The sequence below is a fragment of the Papio anubis genome, chromosome 1, assembly GCF_008728515.1.
Source record: "Papio anubis isolate 15944 chromosome 1, Panubis1.0, whole genome shotgun sequence".
Lineage (NCBI taxonomy): Eukaryota > Metazoa > Chordata > Mammalia > Primates > Cercopithecidae > Papio > Papio anubis.
In genome coordinates this window covers 163,558,719-163,574,223 of record NC_044976.1, presented here as the reverse complement: position 1 = coordinate 163,574,223, position 15,505 = coordinate 163,558,719, and the positions used below count along the sequence as shown (strand labels likewise).

Below are 15,505 nucleotides of genomic sequence, written 5' to 3'. Positions count from 1 at the left end.
AAAAAAAAAAAGATGAGACTGCGCCTAAGTTTGGGAGTGCCAGTACATTTTGTGCCTGCCCCTGCTTTAGTGGGCTGATCTTGCCTTGCCCACAGCTGCCTTCCACGATGGTTACTTTTCTCTCCCTCTCACTTGTAGTGTATTTCTCCTGTGATATATTTGCTTGTTTCTTGTATTTAATAACATAAAATGAGGTGAAAAAATCTTTTAGTAAAAAATGTACATATATTCATTATTTAGCATCCTGCATTCAGTGTGAATGCTTGTCATAAAGCTAATGTGTAATGACATGTTTAAAATAACAGTCGCCACCCCATGTCAGGGCGATACCTCATTTTTATTGCTGTTGTTCCTGAAGACTATATTTCTCAGCTTGGTGTTTGAGGCATTCTACAATATGTCTCACGTATACTCTGCTAGCCTTGTCCCAGTTTTGTTTGGATAGTATTTATGAAAACATTTGGGCAATTGATAAGTGTTCTTTCACAAGAGTTCTGTAGTCAAATAGGTTTAAGAGACTTGGGGAAAACAGCAACTTTGTGGCAGTAGTTCCTCAGAGCCTTTCCTACACTAGTGTGCATTGTGAATGAATTTTGAAGAGTGGTATAGGCTTTAGTGTTTTCCAAACTTAATTTGTCTATGGAATCCTTTTTTTATTTTTAGTGCATCTGTTGACTTCTCGCAGAAGCACTGTTTAGAGAATAACCATCTATAAAAAAAGATCTTTTCTGCTTCTGTGACTTTGTTCATTTTGTACCCTCCATCTTCCCCTCCAATTTTCTAAAACCTGCCCGTCCTTTAAGAACCATCAACAAAGCCGTCTCTACCATAAAACTTTGTCTGATCCTCTGAAAGCAGTATCTTTCCTTGGAAATGTGGTGGTATCTTCTTTGCATCTCTCTTCTGGTATTTCTGATACTTTGGTGTCATTTTTATATGGGCATTTTTCTTATCTCTCTTACTAGATTAAAATCTCCTTGAGGGAAAGGACTGTGTCTTACTTACCTTGGATGCCCTGTGGTACTTTAGTTTCTCACATGTAGCAAGGGCTCAATAAGAATATGTATATGTAATTGAAACCAACCAGGGACTCAATGAAATGAGTCCTTTACTTAATTGCACTATTACATTGCTTTTCTTTGTTATACCTGTCTGAATTTTCTATATTGAGTAAAAAGACCCCTTAGCTTAAAGTAAGGCCGATATTTTAATTTCAAGAAGATTTTTTTTTTAAAGTCCCCATATATATTTATGTTATGGTCATAAATTATATTATCAAGATTATAATAAACATATCTATTAAATATAGACCTCTTAGGACTCATTTTACACACATATGCAAACATTATTGTTTCATATTATATTATTTCCAGCAAAGACAATAAAATAACACCTCTAAAAATTAGGTAGTTCATGTTTTGAGATTTTGAGATTCACAGTTTTTAACAACCTTCTGTTTCAAAGAGGAAAAAAATAAGCACTTTCATTTTTGCCTCCTACTGACTCACCAACCAGGAAAGGTCGGAGTGGCAGTAGGAGGGAAAAATAAAAGTGATTGTTTTCCTGTGAGACACTGGGCTGCCCCACAGTATAAATTTCAGAATTATAGAAGCGGTTCTGCATTGCTTTTCACACTGTTCCTTTCGTTTATGCCTCCTGCTGCTGCTCCTGTGTGGGTGGACCTCTTTCCCTGTTGGAAACAGGCAAGTGTCATCCAAGGTTCTAGCTGCCTTGTGGCAGGTGGGGGAAGGGAGATACATTTCTTTTTCCTCCTCTCTGCATTCACACTGATGGTGTGAGACAGTGAAAGAAAGATTACCTGACAAGAGCTTATAGGCATTATTGCTTATTAAGTCTTTGAAAAACGTTACTGCTCTCAGTAGCATTATTTTAGAAGACTGGGAAAGGACAGCCTCTGCTCAGCTTTGACAACCTTTTTTTGTTTTGTTCCACACCACTGACCTGAGTAATGGGGGTGATATGGCAACATCTGGTTAGCCCAGTGACTTCTTTCACTTTTGTAGTAGAAGTCTGGGCATAAACAGAAAACTAAGGAAGTCAGGTTTCTGAGTGTCAAATACCAATTCCCTGTTATAATTATAAGTGATATCTTGGCATATCCATTCTTTTTCTTGTTTCAAAGTGAATACTGTCACTCCATAATGCATAATATGTGGACTCATTTTTAGTACAGTATAAGTTCCTTTTGTTTTGTTTTAGAATGTGAGATTTATGTTTCTTTATTAATGTATTTTGAAATTTTTTCTATCGGCTCCACTCTTTCCCACCCTCCCTTTTTTTCCTCCTTTCTTCCTTTCTTGATTCTTTCCACTAGCATCTAGAAGGTATTGAAAGGATATTTTGACTAGATTCTGGTTCTGTATATTTTCATTGCCTTTGGACTCTTGTTTGTGGAACAGTGGATTTAGGTTTAAAAAAAAAAAAATTCAAATTATATAAAAGGTGGTGACTGGGAAATAGTAAAATTTTTACTCTTTACTATAAGACTAATTTTAAACAATGGAAGTTTACAATTAACATTTTGTGAGTATTTTGATTTATGGTTATTGGCTGAAGATGGCTATGGTAGAGTCACATTTTTTCCAAAATGTTAATTATAAACCAATTATAATCAGAGTACAATTTTAAGAATTTTTATGAGTTATTAGAAGGAGGATTAATTTTCATTGTGATGTGATCAGAGGCCTAGGTTATGTTTTTTTTAAATTTGAAGATAGTGTAATACTTTGGCTACTTACGATAGAGAAAAGACATGTCACTCAGATCTGTGGGTAGAAAAACAAATATTCCTTATTCTTACAGTGTGGAAAGTATGAAAATCTTACCTTGGAGTCTTGCAACTTAACCTGTAAGGTAGACTGACCATTCCTTTAAGCTTCATGGCAGTTCAGACTGTAATCCATTTACTATTTTGCATCTCTGTGAAGTGAATGTGGAGGGATGAAATAAAGTTTACCTTGAGTAGCATGTTCAGGGTAGTAATCAGGGTTCATTGTAGGCCAGCCAGAAAGAAAGTATCCCACCCTATTGGGTATGAATTTTAGTCTCCATAACTATATTACCTTCTTTTTTCTCTAGCTTATCTTCTGGAGTTACTTTCTTTGTGAAATAAGTGTCATTTAACTTGTTTCTTTTGGTCAACTGATTTTACCAACGTGTTTGTCATAGGCATTGAGCAGAGTGCTTCTATTTTTGGAAGTCTTTTCAGAAATTTAGATGTTACATTCTCCTAGTAACAGTTTCCTTCATTGAATAACTTTATTGATGGTACAGAATGAACAATAGCTTTTTTGAGGGAAGAGGACTCTTGCTGTAGGTTAAATTTATGGCCATGAAACTCAAGTAAAGCCTAATGCTGCTCAGCAATCATCCTTAACTCATCCACTCCCTACTTTCCTGGCACCAAACTCTCCCACTTGATATCTTTTCTGTCCTCAAACCTATAACATGTCCTTTCCTCATCCTAGCTCTAAGCTGATGCCCTTGCTCCTATTTTACTGAAGAAACTGAACCAGCCAGTCAGAAGAGAACCTCCACAGTCTCCTACCATAGTTATCCTCCTCCCAGAGTCTGTATTCACACCGTCTGCCTTTTCTGTTGTTACCAGATGAACTATCCACACTGCTCTCAAGGGCCAACCCTCCCTTGTGCACCCCTCTACTGAGTCTGTGCTACTATGCTATTATTTCTCCCCTCTAAACAACAAAATGAAACAAAAGAAAACCCCTTAAACAGTCTAAGTTACTCTTCCTTCCAGTTGTTGACCTATTTCTCCACTCCCTTTTATAGCAAAGTTCCCAGAAAGGTTTTTCTGTAGTTCAGTCTCCCATTTCTCCTTTCTCTCTAAAATCTACTCTAATTAAGCTCTCTACCCCATTGTGCCCCCTAAGCTGCTCCTGTCAAGTCAGTTACCTCTCCTGCTCCATCCAGTGCCAGTTTTCAGGCCTCATTTTACTTAGCAGCTGCATTTGGTAGACTTGATTATGCTCTCTTCTTTGAAACCTGTTCTTCACTTGGCTTCCAGGAATCTTGTTGTTTTCTTGTCTTAATGGTCCCTCTATTGATTTCTTCTCACCTTCTGAGAAGGTGACACTTAACAGTGGAGTGCCCCAAGGCTCAGTTCCTTAGAGCTCTTTTCTCTCTATATCCCTTACTTTGTGTTCTCTTCCAGTCTCATGATTCTATGCTGGTGACTCTTAAATTTGTATTTCAACCTGGACCTTTGCCCCAAATTCCAAACTCATATATCCATTTGCCTACTTGGCATCAAATTTGCATGTTTCAACCCTAATGTGGCCCAAACTGAACTCTAAATATTTCCTTCCAGACTGACAACCCACCATCTTCTCCTTCTCAGTAGGAAGTCTGTCATTCCAGTTGCTGAAGCTAAAACTCTTAGAGCCATTACTACCTTCCTCCTGTTTCTCTGATCTCATATTTAATGTTAGCATTCACCATAGGCCGAAGCTTTAAAATACATTTAGAATTTAAGCACTTCTTTTCTTCTCCACTGCTGCTACTCTGAAGTTACTTTAATCTTTCACCTATCTTATTGCAGTATCTTCCTAATTGATCTGTTTTCATCCTTGCTCCTTTCCCCTTTAATCTATTCCCAACACAGCAATATTTCAGTCACATCTGTTTAAAGCCTTTTAGTAGTTTCCCATTGGCTTGCTCATTCATCTTCTTCAAGTATATACTTTAATATCACCTTCTTGATCACTCAATGAAAATGGAACCTTCCCACTCACGCAGTATGTCCAACCTGCCATATTTTTCTCCATAGAATGTATCACCTTATCACTTATTTTGTTCATTATTTTTCTTCTCTTAGGTATAAGCTTTCTCACTAGTCCCAGCGTGGTACACATAGTAGTCCCAGAATGGTACACACAGTACGCATTCAATAAATATTTGTTGAGTGAACAACTTGGTTTCAAATCAACCTGTCCTCTTTCTTTATGAGCCCTGTTTTTAAAATGAGTATTAAAATATATAAATATCTTCAGAATTTGTCTTTCATTATACATGTAACCACTTTTTTTTATTATATATTTGTTTATTGCCTTTTTAGTGTCTTTGTGCTATATCCCCCTCCAGTAATATTTGTGGAATAAATGAATAAATTGTTAACAACCACTTTTACTCTCTGTCTCTGTCTTTCAGTAAAAGGCTTTTTCTCTCCATATTTAACTTTATCAGGTATAGCTGGTCGTACTCATAGGGAAGTAGGGGAGATGGGAGTATCTTTGACATTAATTAATTATCTTGCTCATGATAACATAGAAGAGATAATCAGTATTTTTGGTTACATCATTTGGATGTAATAATTATTATGCTGGTAATATAACTAATGACAATTAAATGCTACAAATACCAGGGTCTTATAAATTTAATTAGATAACTGGTTATATTTGGTCACTCATTTTTCTTACACAATAGTAAAATTTCCTCCTTTGATAAAAGGCCAGTTTTAATGATTAATGGCATGTTGTCTAAACTGATGTAAGTCTCTGACACTTAGGAAACTTTAGGAATAGATTACATTTTACATAGTTAAAAAATTTTAGGGAGATAATTTTCAAATAGGAAGAAGCACTAATAATTAGGTCTTGGTGGCACATATGGTGTTTTTTTGTTTATTTGCCTTTTTTGGTTTCCAGTGAAGTCTGTAGATAATATGACAGAAAGTCTGTAGAATACATGATAGAAAGGATGTTCTGGTTTGTGCAGTTTGGAGGTGGGTAACACCTTTTTAAAGATAAAAGATAATAGCATGAGCTTTATTGCTAAATAAAATTTGAAAGTTATTTTAAAGTTTTGTTAGTTTTAAATTTTGGAGAAATGCAACAATATAAAATATAAGGTAGTTTATTTAATTAAGTGGCTCTGGAAAATCACCAGTAAGAGATGAATTTGCAGTAACAATGAAAACCTTATTAATGGTGTTAATTATTGTAATTAATACTGGCTTGTATATTAAATCATTGATAACAATACCTCGAGGAATTATCAGGACATAATTTTCTCTCTGGGGAGACTATTGAGTTCATGCTGTGACTCTTCTAATTTCCCCAGAGAGGATTATCATCATAATGTTATCCTGAATTATCTTATTGCTCAGTAAATGTCCTTGCCTTCAAATTTAAAGCAAATTAAGAAATTAATTTAGTCCTGGGAAGTTACTGTTTAAGGAGTCTGCACCTGTGAAAATAAGAACCAGTGGCAAACGGAATGAATTTTGTTTTCAAACGAAAAGTATCTGTGTGAAGGAAACTCAGTAAACACAGACCAATATGTAGAAGTTAATCCCAATTAGTTAGTAAGATCTCTTGTTAATGTGATTAGAGTGTATTCACATTAAAAAAAGTTTGTTAATAAGAACCCAGAACAGTATACTGATTCTCTACTAGATTCTACTTAGAGCTTGTAGATAATAATAGTCATGCCCTATGTATTTTGGGCCTTTTACATTCATTTAGTTCTTTTAAATACATTAACGGAGTTAGTATTTATTCTTTACTTCATGGCGTTTCTATAAAAAGCTAAGAAAAAAAAAAAACCCCTTTGGACTCTACCTTTGAGAAACTCAGTGTCTGGAAGGAGAAATGTATATACATAGTTGACCCTGGAACAACAAGAGGGTAGTTTGTGCAGCTAAAAACCCATATAAAACTTTTGACTCCCTAAAAACTTAAGTATAAATAGCCTACTGTTGACTAGAAGCCTTATTGATAACAGAAACAGTCAATTAACACATGCTTTGTGTGTTTTGTCTATTATATAATGTATTCTTACAATAAACTACAGAAAAGGAAATGTTAATAAGGAAATCATAAAGAAGAGAAATGATAGTTAATATTCATTAAGTGGAAAGTAGATTTTCATCTTTATCCTCATTGTCTTTGCATTGGGTAGGCAGAGGAGAAGGAGAAGGAGAAAGAGAAGGGGTTTCTTGCTGTCTCAGGGAGGGGAGAAGTAGAAGAAAATCTACATATAAGTGGATCTGCACAGTTCAAACTTGTGTTGTTCAAGAGTCAGCTGTATAAACAAATAATTAAAAGTGTGTGTGATCCAGGACCCAACATGGTGCCTGAGTTTGTATGTGTCTTGATAGAGTTGAATGACTACTGTCAATTGCTACAGAAACAGAGGTAGAAGCCAATAAAGCTGCCTGAGCAAGTTGAAGATGATTCCTTAGAAGAGCTGACATGGAACTGAATCCCAAAGATGAGCTGTGGTTTGCTGGGTGTGAAAAAGGAAGTTATTCAGAAAGCATGAGAATAAGCAAGTGCAATGCCATGGGCATGAGGCCAGAGTTCACAGTGCACTTGGGAAATACATGGTGCAGCTGGTGGAGGGGGCCATAGCGAGGTGCAAAAGTGACTTGAAAAGCCTTCTGTCGTAGATAAGGCATCATTATCCTCATTTGATAGTGGAAGAAACAAAGTGGGGTTTTACTTCCATAAAAGTTGAAGGTCGTCTAAGTGACTCATCTCAAATCTAAAAGCCATTTTGTGCCACTTAGGAAAAAAAAAACCTGGGTCATTAAGGAACTTCAAGGAACTGAGACTCAGTTTACACTCCAAACTGAGAACAGCAAAACGTCAATTTAAGTGATTTTATTTGGTTTATATTTCATGCTGATTTGAATCTCAGTATTTTGCTGAGTTATTTTATTCCCAGTAACTTAAAACATATGGGACATAGAACATCATTCAATAAAGAGAATATAGCTATTTCCTAAAAATAGTTCTTTACTTGAGTGGGAACCCATTTGATGATACCATTTTTTATTTAAAGCCCCTAATTTAATGCTACCTACAGTGGAATGTAACTCAGCAAAATGAAGTGTGGCATTGACAACAATATACTATAATCGCTACCGAAGTATATATGTATGTATATATTACCTGCCTGATGATCTGCTAAAGGAGACCTCCTCTTATACAAGCTTATTTTTATACAAATTGCAGTGTGGCAGAGAGACCCAAGGGTAGTTGGAGATGTGCAGCTATGCTCCTTCTCATGTCAGCTTTCCACATCTACACTGGGTGACAGGACATGGGAGCAGATGAGACAAGCTGTCACTCACCCACATTGCCCTTTGAAGAAAGGCCATAGGGGGAAAAAGGTGCCGCAAATGGGCTGTGAAGTTTACATACACTGCCCACTGTTAAACAGATTACGTCTAATGAAGTGTCTAATGCTCAGGCCATATCAACCTAATCCTTGGTGGCAGTTCATCCCTCAACTGCCAAAAAACACCGCCCTCTGGCCCTCTTTCGCCACTCTGGCGGCCAAGCACAGGGAGGTGCCCAGTCTTAATAAACCAAGACAGTGTGTGATCTGACATGCAAATGTAGGTCATTGCATATGTAAATGTGTGATTACAAACCTGCATGCCAAAACACATTAGTGAGACTTTGCTCTCAGCATGCGGTTGTCACACTGCCTTAGCAGTTCACGCTAATATTTGTCAAGTTATTGTGCAGACAGAAGATGGAATTCCCAGTCAAATTTAAAGTATCTGAATCGTTTGATAGTGTTCCTTCTAACGATGAAGCTGTATTTTGCTGTTGAGATTGACAAATCTTCATTAAGTGAAAGAATGATCTCTGTGTATAAGAGAAGGATTTATACTTATTAGATGACACAGACTATTCTAGTGCGTCAGTATAAACAATTATTAGGCAATCATAGACAATTTAAAACATGTTTCCTTTAAAAAAAAACAAAAACCTTTATTTAAAGTTAAAAACGTAAAAAAAAAAAAGCCAAATATCCATTGGATATATTTGAGAAGTGGTACTTTGTGAGTTTCTTTGTTACATATATATCATTTTGTCACATTGACACTTAATTGTAAATTCAATGGCTATGAAAAGAAATCCATTTGCAAATGAACATCATGGCAAGTTATCTCCCTTTATATGATAATTTTATTTTTGTTCTATGTTTCTTAGTGTGATATGCTTTTTCATCTTCATTTTAAACACATTTCTATTCCATTTTTGTCTTTATTTTTTATTTTTTTTAGTCAAAAGACTTAACACTGAAAATATCTGTGGATCATCATGTAGGTTCCCGTAATATTGGGTCATATTAAAGGTGACTTTGCTTAATAACATGGCAGTGTGGCATAGGCTATACTTGGAAATCAACTAGACATTCACTTGGTTTGATGACATCTGCATTATGGGATTGGTGAGAGAATTGAATTTGATGGCATTTAAAGTCCTGATATACAGTGCCTGCTAAGTTGTGGGGACGAAAATGGGACTTTCTATCATTGTTGTAGTAATTATAACAATTATCTTATGGTTCTATATTTATGAAATGAATTTGAAATTTGAAACGTTTCTTGTACTCTCGTTGTTTTGCATATTTTAAAGGAAGCATGATCTTTTTCTTGACGGTATTTTGGGCTTCTAGAAGAAGAAAACAATGTACAAAAACAAATTATTGCTTCTTTTTTTAAAGAGAAAACATTGGATTTGAATTATAGTGACTTTGGCAGAATTTTACAGTTTTTGTTAGCATGATATATATAGTGAAATTAAAAGATAAAATGTACTAGGGGTTAATGCAAAGTTTGGCCCATACATCAATATAGCCTTCTGCGTAAGTCCGGGTTATGGGGCCATCAGCCATAATTATCAAAGGTTTCTTTGAAGGCCTAAGAGTTTAAGCTGAATGTAATGTGCTCACGAACCAGTGCCATCTTTGCATTAATAGGTCTTAAATATTCAGTCTCATTAGAGGGTGCACTAGCCTGGCCCCACAAGAATGTCATGTTTGGCTTGGAGAGTACAGAGGGGACTGTGGGTGTGAGGGGAATGGTAAAAGGCATGGAAGAGTGTGCTCATCAGTACTCCAGGAATCTTGAAAAGGCTCAGGCATGTCTAGCCAAAAAAGAGAAGATATAAGGGCAAGTGATAGTTAAAATAGGCTTTTTTTTTGTATTTTAAATAGCTAGAGATGCTAAAATGATTGCCATCAGGAATGTAAAAGGTAATATTCCAACTTTAGCAATAGACAGTGTCTGACTGTAGTAGATGTTCAGTTAGTGTTTACCCCATAACTTAATATTGAATGAATGAGCCCATGAACAAAAAAGTGAACAAAAGAACTAAGACAATCGGTAAAATTTATAACCTGAGTTTTGTCTCAAAATGGGGATGGCCACTGTGCCCCTGCCCCCAATATCTTATAATTTATTTCTCTCATAGCATAGTGAAGAGCCTCTTCTATGTATTTACTTAAGCCATTTGAGACAGAAATCATATCTCATTCATCTCTATTTCCCTAGCAGCCAGCATAGTGCGGTAGTAAACTTCTTGCCACTGGACATATTCTTTGCAGAAGTTAAATAACTGTCAGGAAGTTAAGTATTTCATGCATTAGTTGACAGTTTGGACTAAATGATTATATATTATTGTAAGGTCCATTTCAACTCAAAGATCTTTGCAAAAGAAAAGAAATATCAGAGAAATACTAGGTTGGGTGGGACAAGTTTATAGTCTGTGAACTAAAGACAAGTTCTAAGGAGTTCCTATCTAAAAGTTCATGTTGTATCCTTCTTCTTTAATTAACTTTTTCTTTTTAGGCTTTCCTATCTCACATAATATATATAAAAATATATATTTTATATATGTTCTAATGTATTCCTTGTTTATTCCCCTCACTAGAATGTAAGTTCCTCAGGTGCAGGAATTATTGTCTCTCTAGTCTGCTACTGTATCATCAGTGTGTAGGACAGTGCCTGGCATAAGTTCAATAAATATTTGTTGTTGAGTGAATGGATGTCTGCAAACTTACCCTAGGTGTCACCTACATATATGAAAATGATCAGTGATTGTGTGTATTGTGTGTATATTGTGTGATTGAAAATTTTTCTGACATTTTTAATTACAGAAGGCCTTACGACCGGATATGGGCTATAATACATTAGCCAACTTTCGAATAGAAAAGAAAATTGGTCGCGGACAATTTAGTGAAGTTTATAGAGCAGCCTGTCTCTTGGATGGAGTACCAGTAGCTTTAAAAAAAGTGCAGGTAAGATGATTTTAATTATGTAAATCAATGTAAAATTATACTATGTGAATTATAGATGATAAAAGTATATCCTGAATGATTGGGTACTGATAGCCTTAAGTTGAGAATGCTGGGAAAGAATGAACGCTGTATTTTAAAAGCCAGAATCAAGTGTAGTATAGAATGGAAATATTAGTTTTAACACTATTTCTAGGCTTTAAAAATTTAGCTGGTATTGAACCTCAAAAAGCTTTCACAACTCTAGATTTTAAGAGACAGATTTGAGTTATCACCATTACTTCTACCTGGACATTTAACTAGCTGTGGAATACTCACTGAAGTTCTACAGCTGTAGGCACTGTAGTCAGAAACTAGAGTCACAAAATGTACTGCCCAAAGTTAGTAAATGGAAGTTAAACTATACCAGCAAAAAAAAATGAAAGGAAAATGAAGTGAACTTTATTTACTTGGAAATAAAAACGAGGCAGATAAAATTAGAACATGGATACCTAACTTTAAAATCCCTTATTGTATTTGTCATTCTGGAATCAGATTTGCTCTGTAATCCAGACCCTTTTCTGTCTTCTTGAATTCATTTATCTTGCTCCAGCTCCTCTTTCCAAGTCCTGCCCTAACCCTGGAGTTGCAGTCCCACTGAGCTACCCTGGAATGCTCACTTGCCAGAGCCCTGTAAGTTTCACTTGCCCTAATGAGATCCTCTGGCCTAGAAAGTACTTGTCTTTCTGCCTTCCAGTGTGCATGACATCAAACAATAAATCACACAGTGACTCATACACTTTTACTTCCCTTTTTCAATTATGGTAATAGTTATTCTTCACACGTGCTACAGCCTATTTTGCTTTTCAAGTCTGTTATCTTTTTTCTGCAGAGACCTGTGAAATCTAAATGTCCTTTTTTTTTTCTTTAAACTTCTTAAGGTGATTAGTATACTTGTGACAGCCAATATAGAGATGAACAGTTTTAATTTACATTTAAAAATGAAACAGTAATGATTTATAAAAGGTTTTATATGGTGTATGTGTTAAATGTAAATAATAATAGAGATATCCCCGTGTCCACAAACCAGCTTAAGAAATAAATATTAAAAATATTTTCGACATGTGTGTGCCACTCCCTTCCCTCAGAGATAACCATATCCTGAATGTAATGTTTATCATTCCTTTGTTTTTCTTTATAGTTTTTCCTACACTAGTATGAACTTCTAAAATAAAATTGTTTACTTTTGTATTTTTTTTGAACTTTACATAAATGAAGCACGTTTTATATATGTATCTCACACACACACACACACACACACTCACAGAGCCTGCTTTTTTTCAGATAGCATCATGTTTGAGGAATTAGTCTGTGTTGGTGCGTGTGCCGTAGTTTATCCTTTTTGCTACTGTATAATATTCCCCTGTTCTTGTTGATTGCTGTTTAAGTTGTTTACAGTTATTTGCTATTACAAACAATGCTTCTCTGATATTCTCATGTCTTTCCTAGTATACACATACAAGAATTTCTCTCTTGTTTGTGCTTAAGAATGAAAATGATTGAGCCACAGGGGATGCATGTGTACTGCAAGTTAATGCCAAATTGTTTTCCAGAGTTGCACTGGTGTTAGTTTTCACCAGCAGCATATAAGAATTGCAGTCTTCTCTGTTTTCATATGCCACTCAGAGCTTAAGAAAACACAATATGGAATGTAGTTATTAGTGTTTATGAAAGAGATTACTTTTGGAACAATTATTCCCTTACAAAAGAACTCTTCGATTCATTTTTAAAATGTATTAAATTTGTACTATGATTTCTGAGCACCCAGGGAAATAAAAAAGAAACTAGTGGTATTATTCCTGCCCTCCAGGGGAAAAAGAGTCTATCTAGAACAATTTAATGTTAAACCCTGTGGCATGGGTTCCTGATTTAAATAAGAGTTCACAGAATGGAGATGTCAATTTGAGCTGTTGGAATTGGTGGAATTGGAACTTAAGCCAGGCTATAAATGTGAGCCCAGATTGTGGTGAGCATTGGAACCAGGCAGAGGAATTTGAACTGTAGGTAATTGAGGATGCACTGTGGACTCTCAAGTAGGGTAACAATCTTCAAAATACATTATTTTCAAAATAACATTTCAAGCTCAACATACAGAATAGACTGGAGAGAACATAGCTGCCAATCTGCCACAGGTTGTCAAGATGGGAGGATGGATGGATTGAGATACATTTGGAGGTCTCTGGGGACTCTTGGATCCCTTCTCTGAATCTGAGTGTGGAAAGGAGGGCTCAGTTCTGTCTCTAGTGATTATTCTTACATTACAGAACCTTCTTATTAGAAATAGAAAGAAAGAATGGAGGAGGGGGTGGAAGGAGGCAGAAAAAAAGCTCTTGCTGCATTTTTCTATTGATTGGAAATTTGGATAAGTGTGAGTTAATTTGCACAATTGTATTTCCCTTCAGTATTAATTGGATATTACCCTCTAGCTGCCTCTGTTTACGCTGTGATAAACCTCAAATTACTGCAGGAAGTTAAAGTTTATTCTTTTGGATTATCCCATTCCTTTCTGCTTTAGTGTTGATATTGTGACATCTTCTAGTTTAAACCTAACTGCTTCATAGAAGAGAGAAATGATATTGTGAAGATATTCTTTGCTTATTTATGAGGGAGCAGTGCCTTAAATCTTTGTAAGGAGAAATATATTTGCATTTTAAACATATTATTGATACTTGTGATGCATTACACTTGTGCTGATCAGGAAAACCTATGGTTCTTTCTTTTTAAAAAATCATTTCTGCAGCTTAAAATTAAAAAAAATTTAAAATATTGCTGACCAATGCTTTTCCTTTTGAAGAATGCTAACCTAACTCTTTACAAAAAGCCTTAAAGAATTACATATTGAATTTTTTCATGCCACTTTTTATTTTAAGGCTATATTACTTGTCTCAAGAACTGTATTACCGTTCCCAGGTCCACTAGACTCCTTGAATACTTCGGTTGAGTTCATAAGCTAAATTATTGGTTTTATCATTCATTTATCTGCTTACAAAGTTTTAATGAGATAACATCCAGAATCCTCAGCTTAGTTTTTAAGACCCTTCCCTACTTTGTGCCACTCCATTTAGTTCACTTATTCAGGGCCGTTAACAAAGGATGTGCTCAGCTCTGGCCATTTTACTGCAAGTTTACCTGTTACCTGTATGGGAAAGAAGAATGTGTGTGCTAAATGCATGTTACTTCTTGGAAATCATAAAGGGATCTGAGAGCCTACAGTATATGGCAACATTAACCAATCTTTTTGAAAATGTACCTGTATCCCGTCATGGTTCATTTGCAAAAAAATAAGATGGTGCCTTAACTAATAGAACAACTGTGAAATTCTCTGTACCAACTTTTTCTCTCTTGCCTCCTTCTTTAATGCTTCCCTTCCTGCTGATCATTGAATCCATTCCTCCAGTATTTATTGACCACCTAGTGTTTATTGGTCAGTGGATAAGGCTTTAGGAAAATTAAGATAAACATAATGAGACTCATGGGATTCTAGTGGGGTTACAACAAAGACACCACTAACATAATGAGATAGGCACTGTGATAGGAGCAGCCTTGAAGAGAACAGGTGTGAGGAGGAGCTTAGGAAAGGGGCTTCACAGAGTTTGTGAGCTGGCTCTCAAAACTTACGTTCTTTATGTTGGAAGATTATCAAAAACTTTTTTTGATCTGGTATATACAATCTCTTATATTTTGCTCATTGATTAGAGCTATAGGATTGAAGTTGGTTTTTATTTTATCAGTCTGACATAGTGTTACAGTAGGGTGAATTTTGGGTCTCTCTGTTTCTTAGTTCTTTGACCATAGTTACTCTCATTTTTAAATAATACGTGAGGTATTTTGATCCTTTGTTCATTAATGCTTAATTTCTCTGTGCTTGCTCTTAACTATATTTCTAGATAACACTATTTTACTGTGTGGCAGCCATTGTCAGTGAGAATTCTTTTAGGAAGAAAAGCTAAAAAGAAACTTTATGTATTTATACAAATAAACATAAAGTGATAATATTGTTCAGATTCACATTTTGATTCAGGTGATCTCAAAAAGTCTTCCCCAAAGTATTCTTTGATATTGAATGCTTACCTTTTATTTACTTACGTTTGCTAGTTGCTTTCAAGTATTTTTCAAGCAAATAACTTTTTAATTTCTTTTAATAAGTTACTTTTTTACCCATGTTAATTTTAGATTCTACATGTTTGCATATAATTAGAAATTAGGATTATATATGATCAGAAATTTGTGGACAATGATAGCACTTCCATAATATATAGACTGATTTTAATATATTCATAACCTCTGTGGCTCTGTATTCAGTCTCTTTTTCAGTGTTCATTGTGATTAACAAATTTATCTTGTAGCTTTTATGAACTTCATCATTTACTCTATAGACTTCCTTTCAAAT

General features: G+C 35.3%; 1 protein-coding gene across 7 annotated transcripts in view; it reads left to right on the top strand.

Moving 5' to 3' along the window:
* The window catches only part of NEK7 (NIMA related kinase 7), a 145,048-nt gene that overhangs the window by 70,307 nt on the left and 59,236 nt on the right, over nucleotides 1-15,505 (top strand). For 6 of the 7 annotated variants that reach the window (XM_021928997.2, XM_021929023.2, XM_003893351.5 and 3 more), the window contains one exon: nucleotides 10,939-11,079. In XM_021928997.2, coding sequence (XP_021784689.1) covers nucleotides 10,939-11,079 — 141 coding nt within the window. Of the gene's footprint in view, nucleotides 1-10,938; nucleotides 11,080-11,668; nucleotides 11,749-15,505 lie in introns of those variants that run through there. The other variant, XM_021929024.2, reaches the window with a different exon arrangement.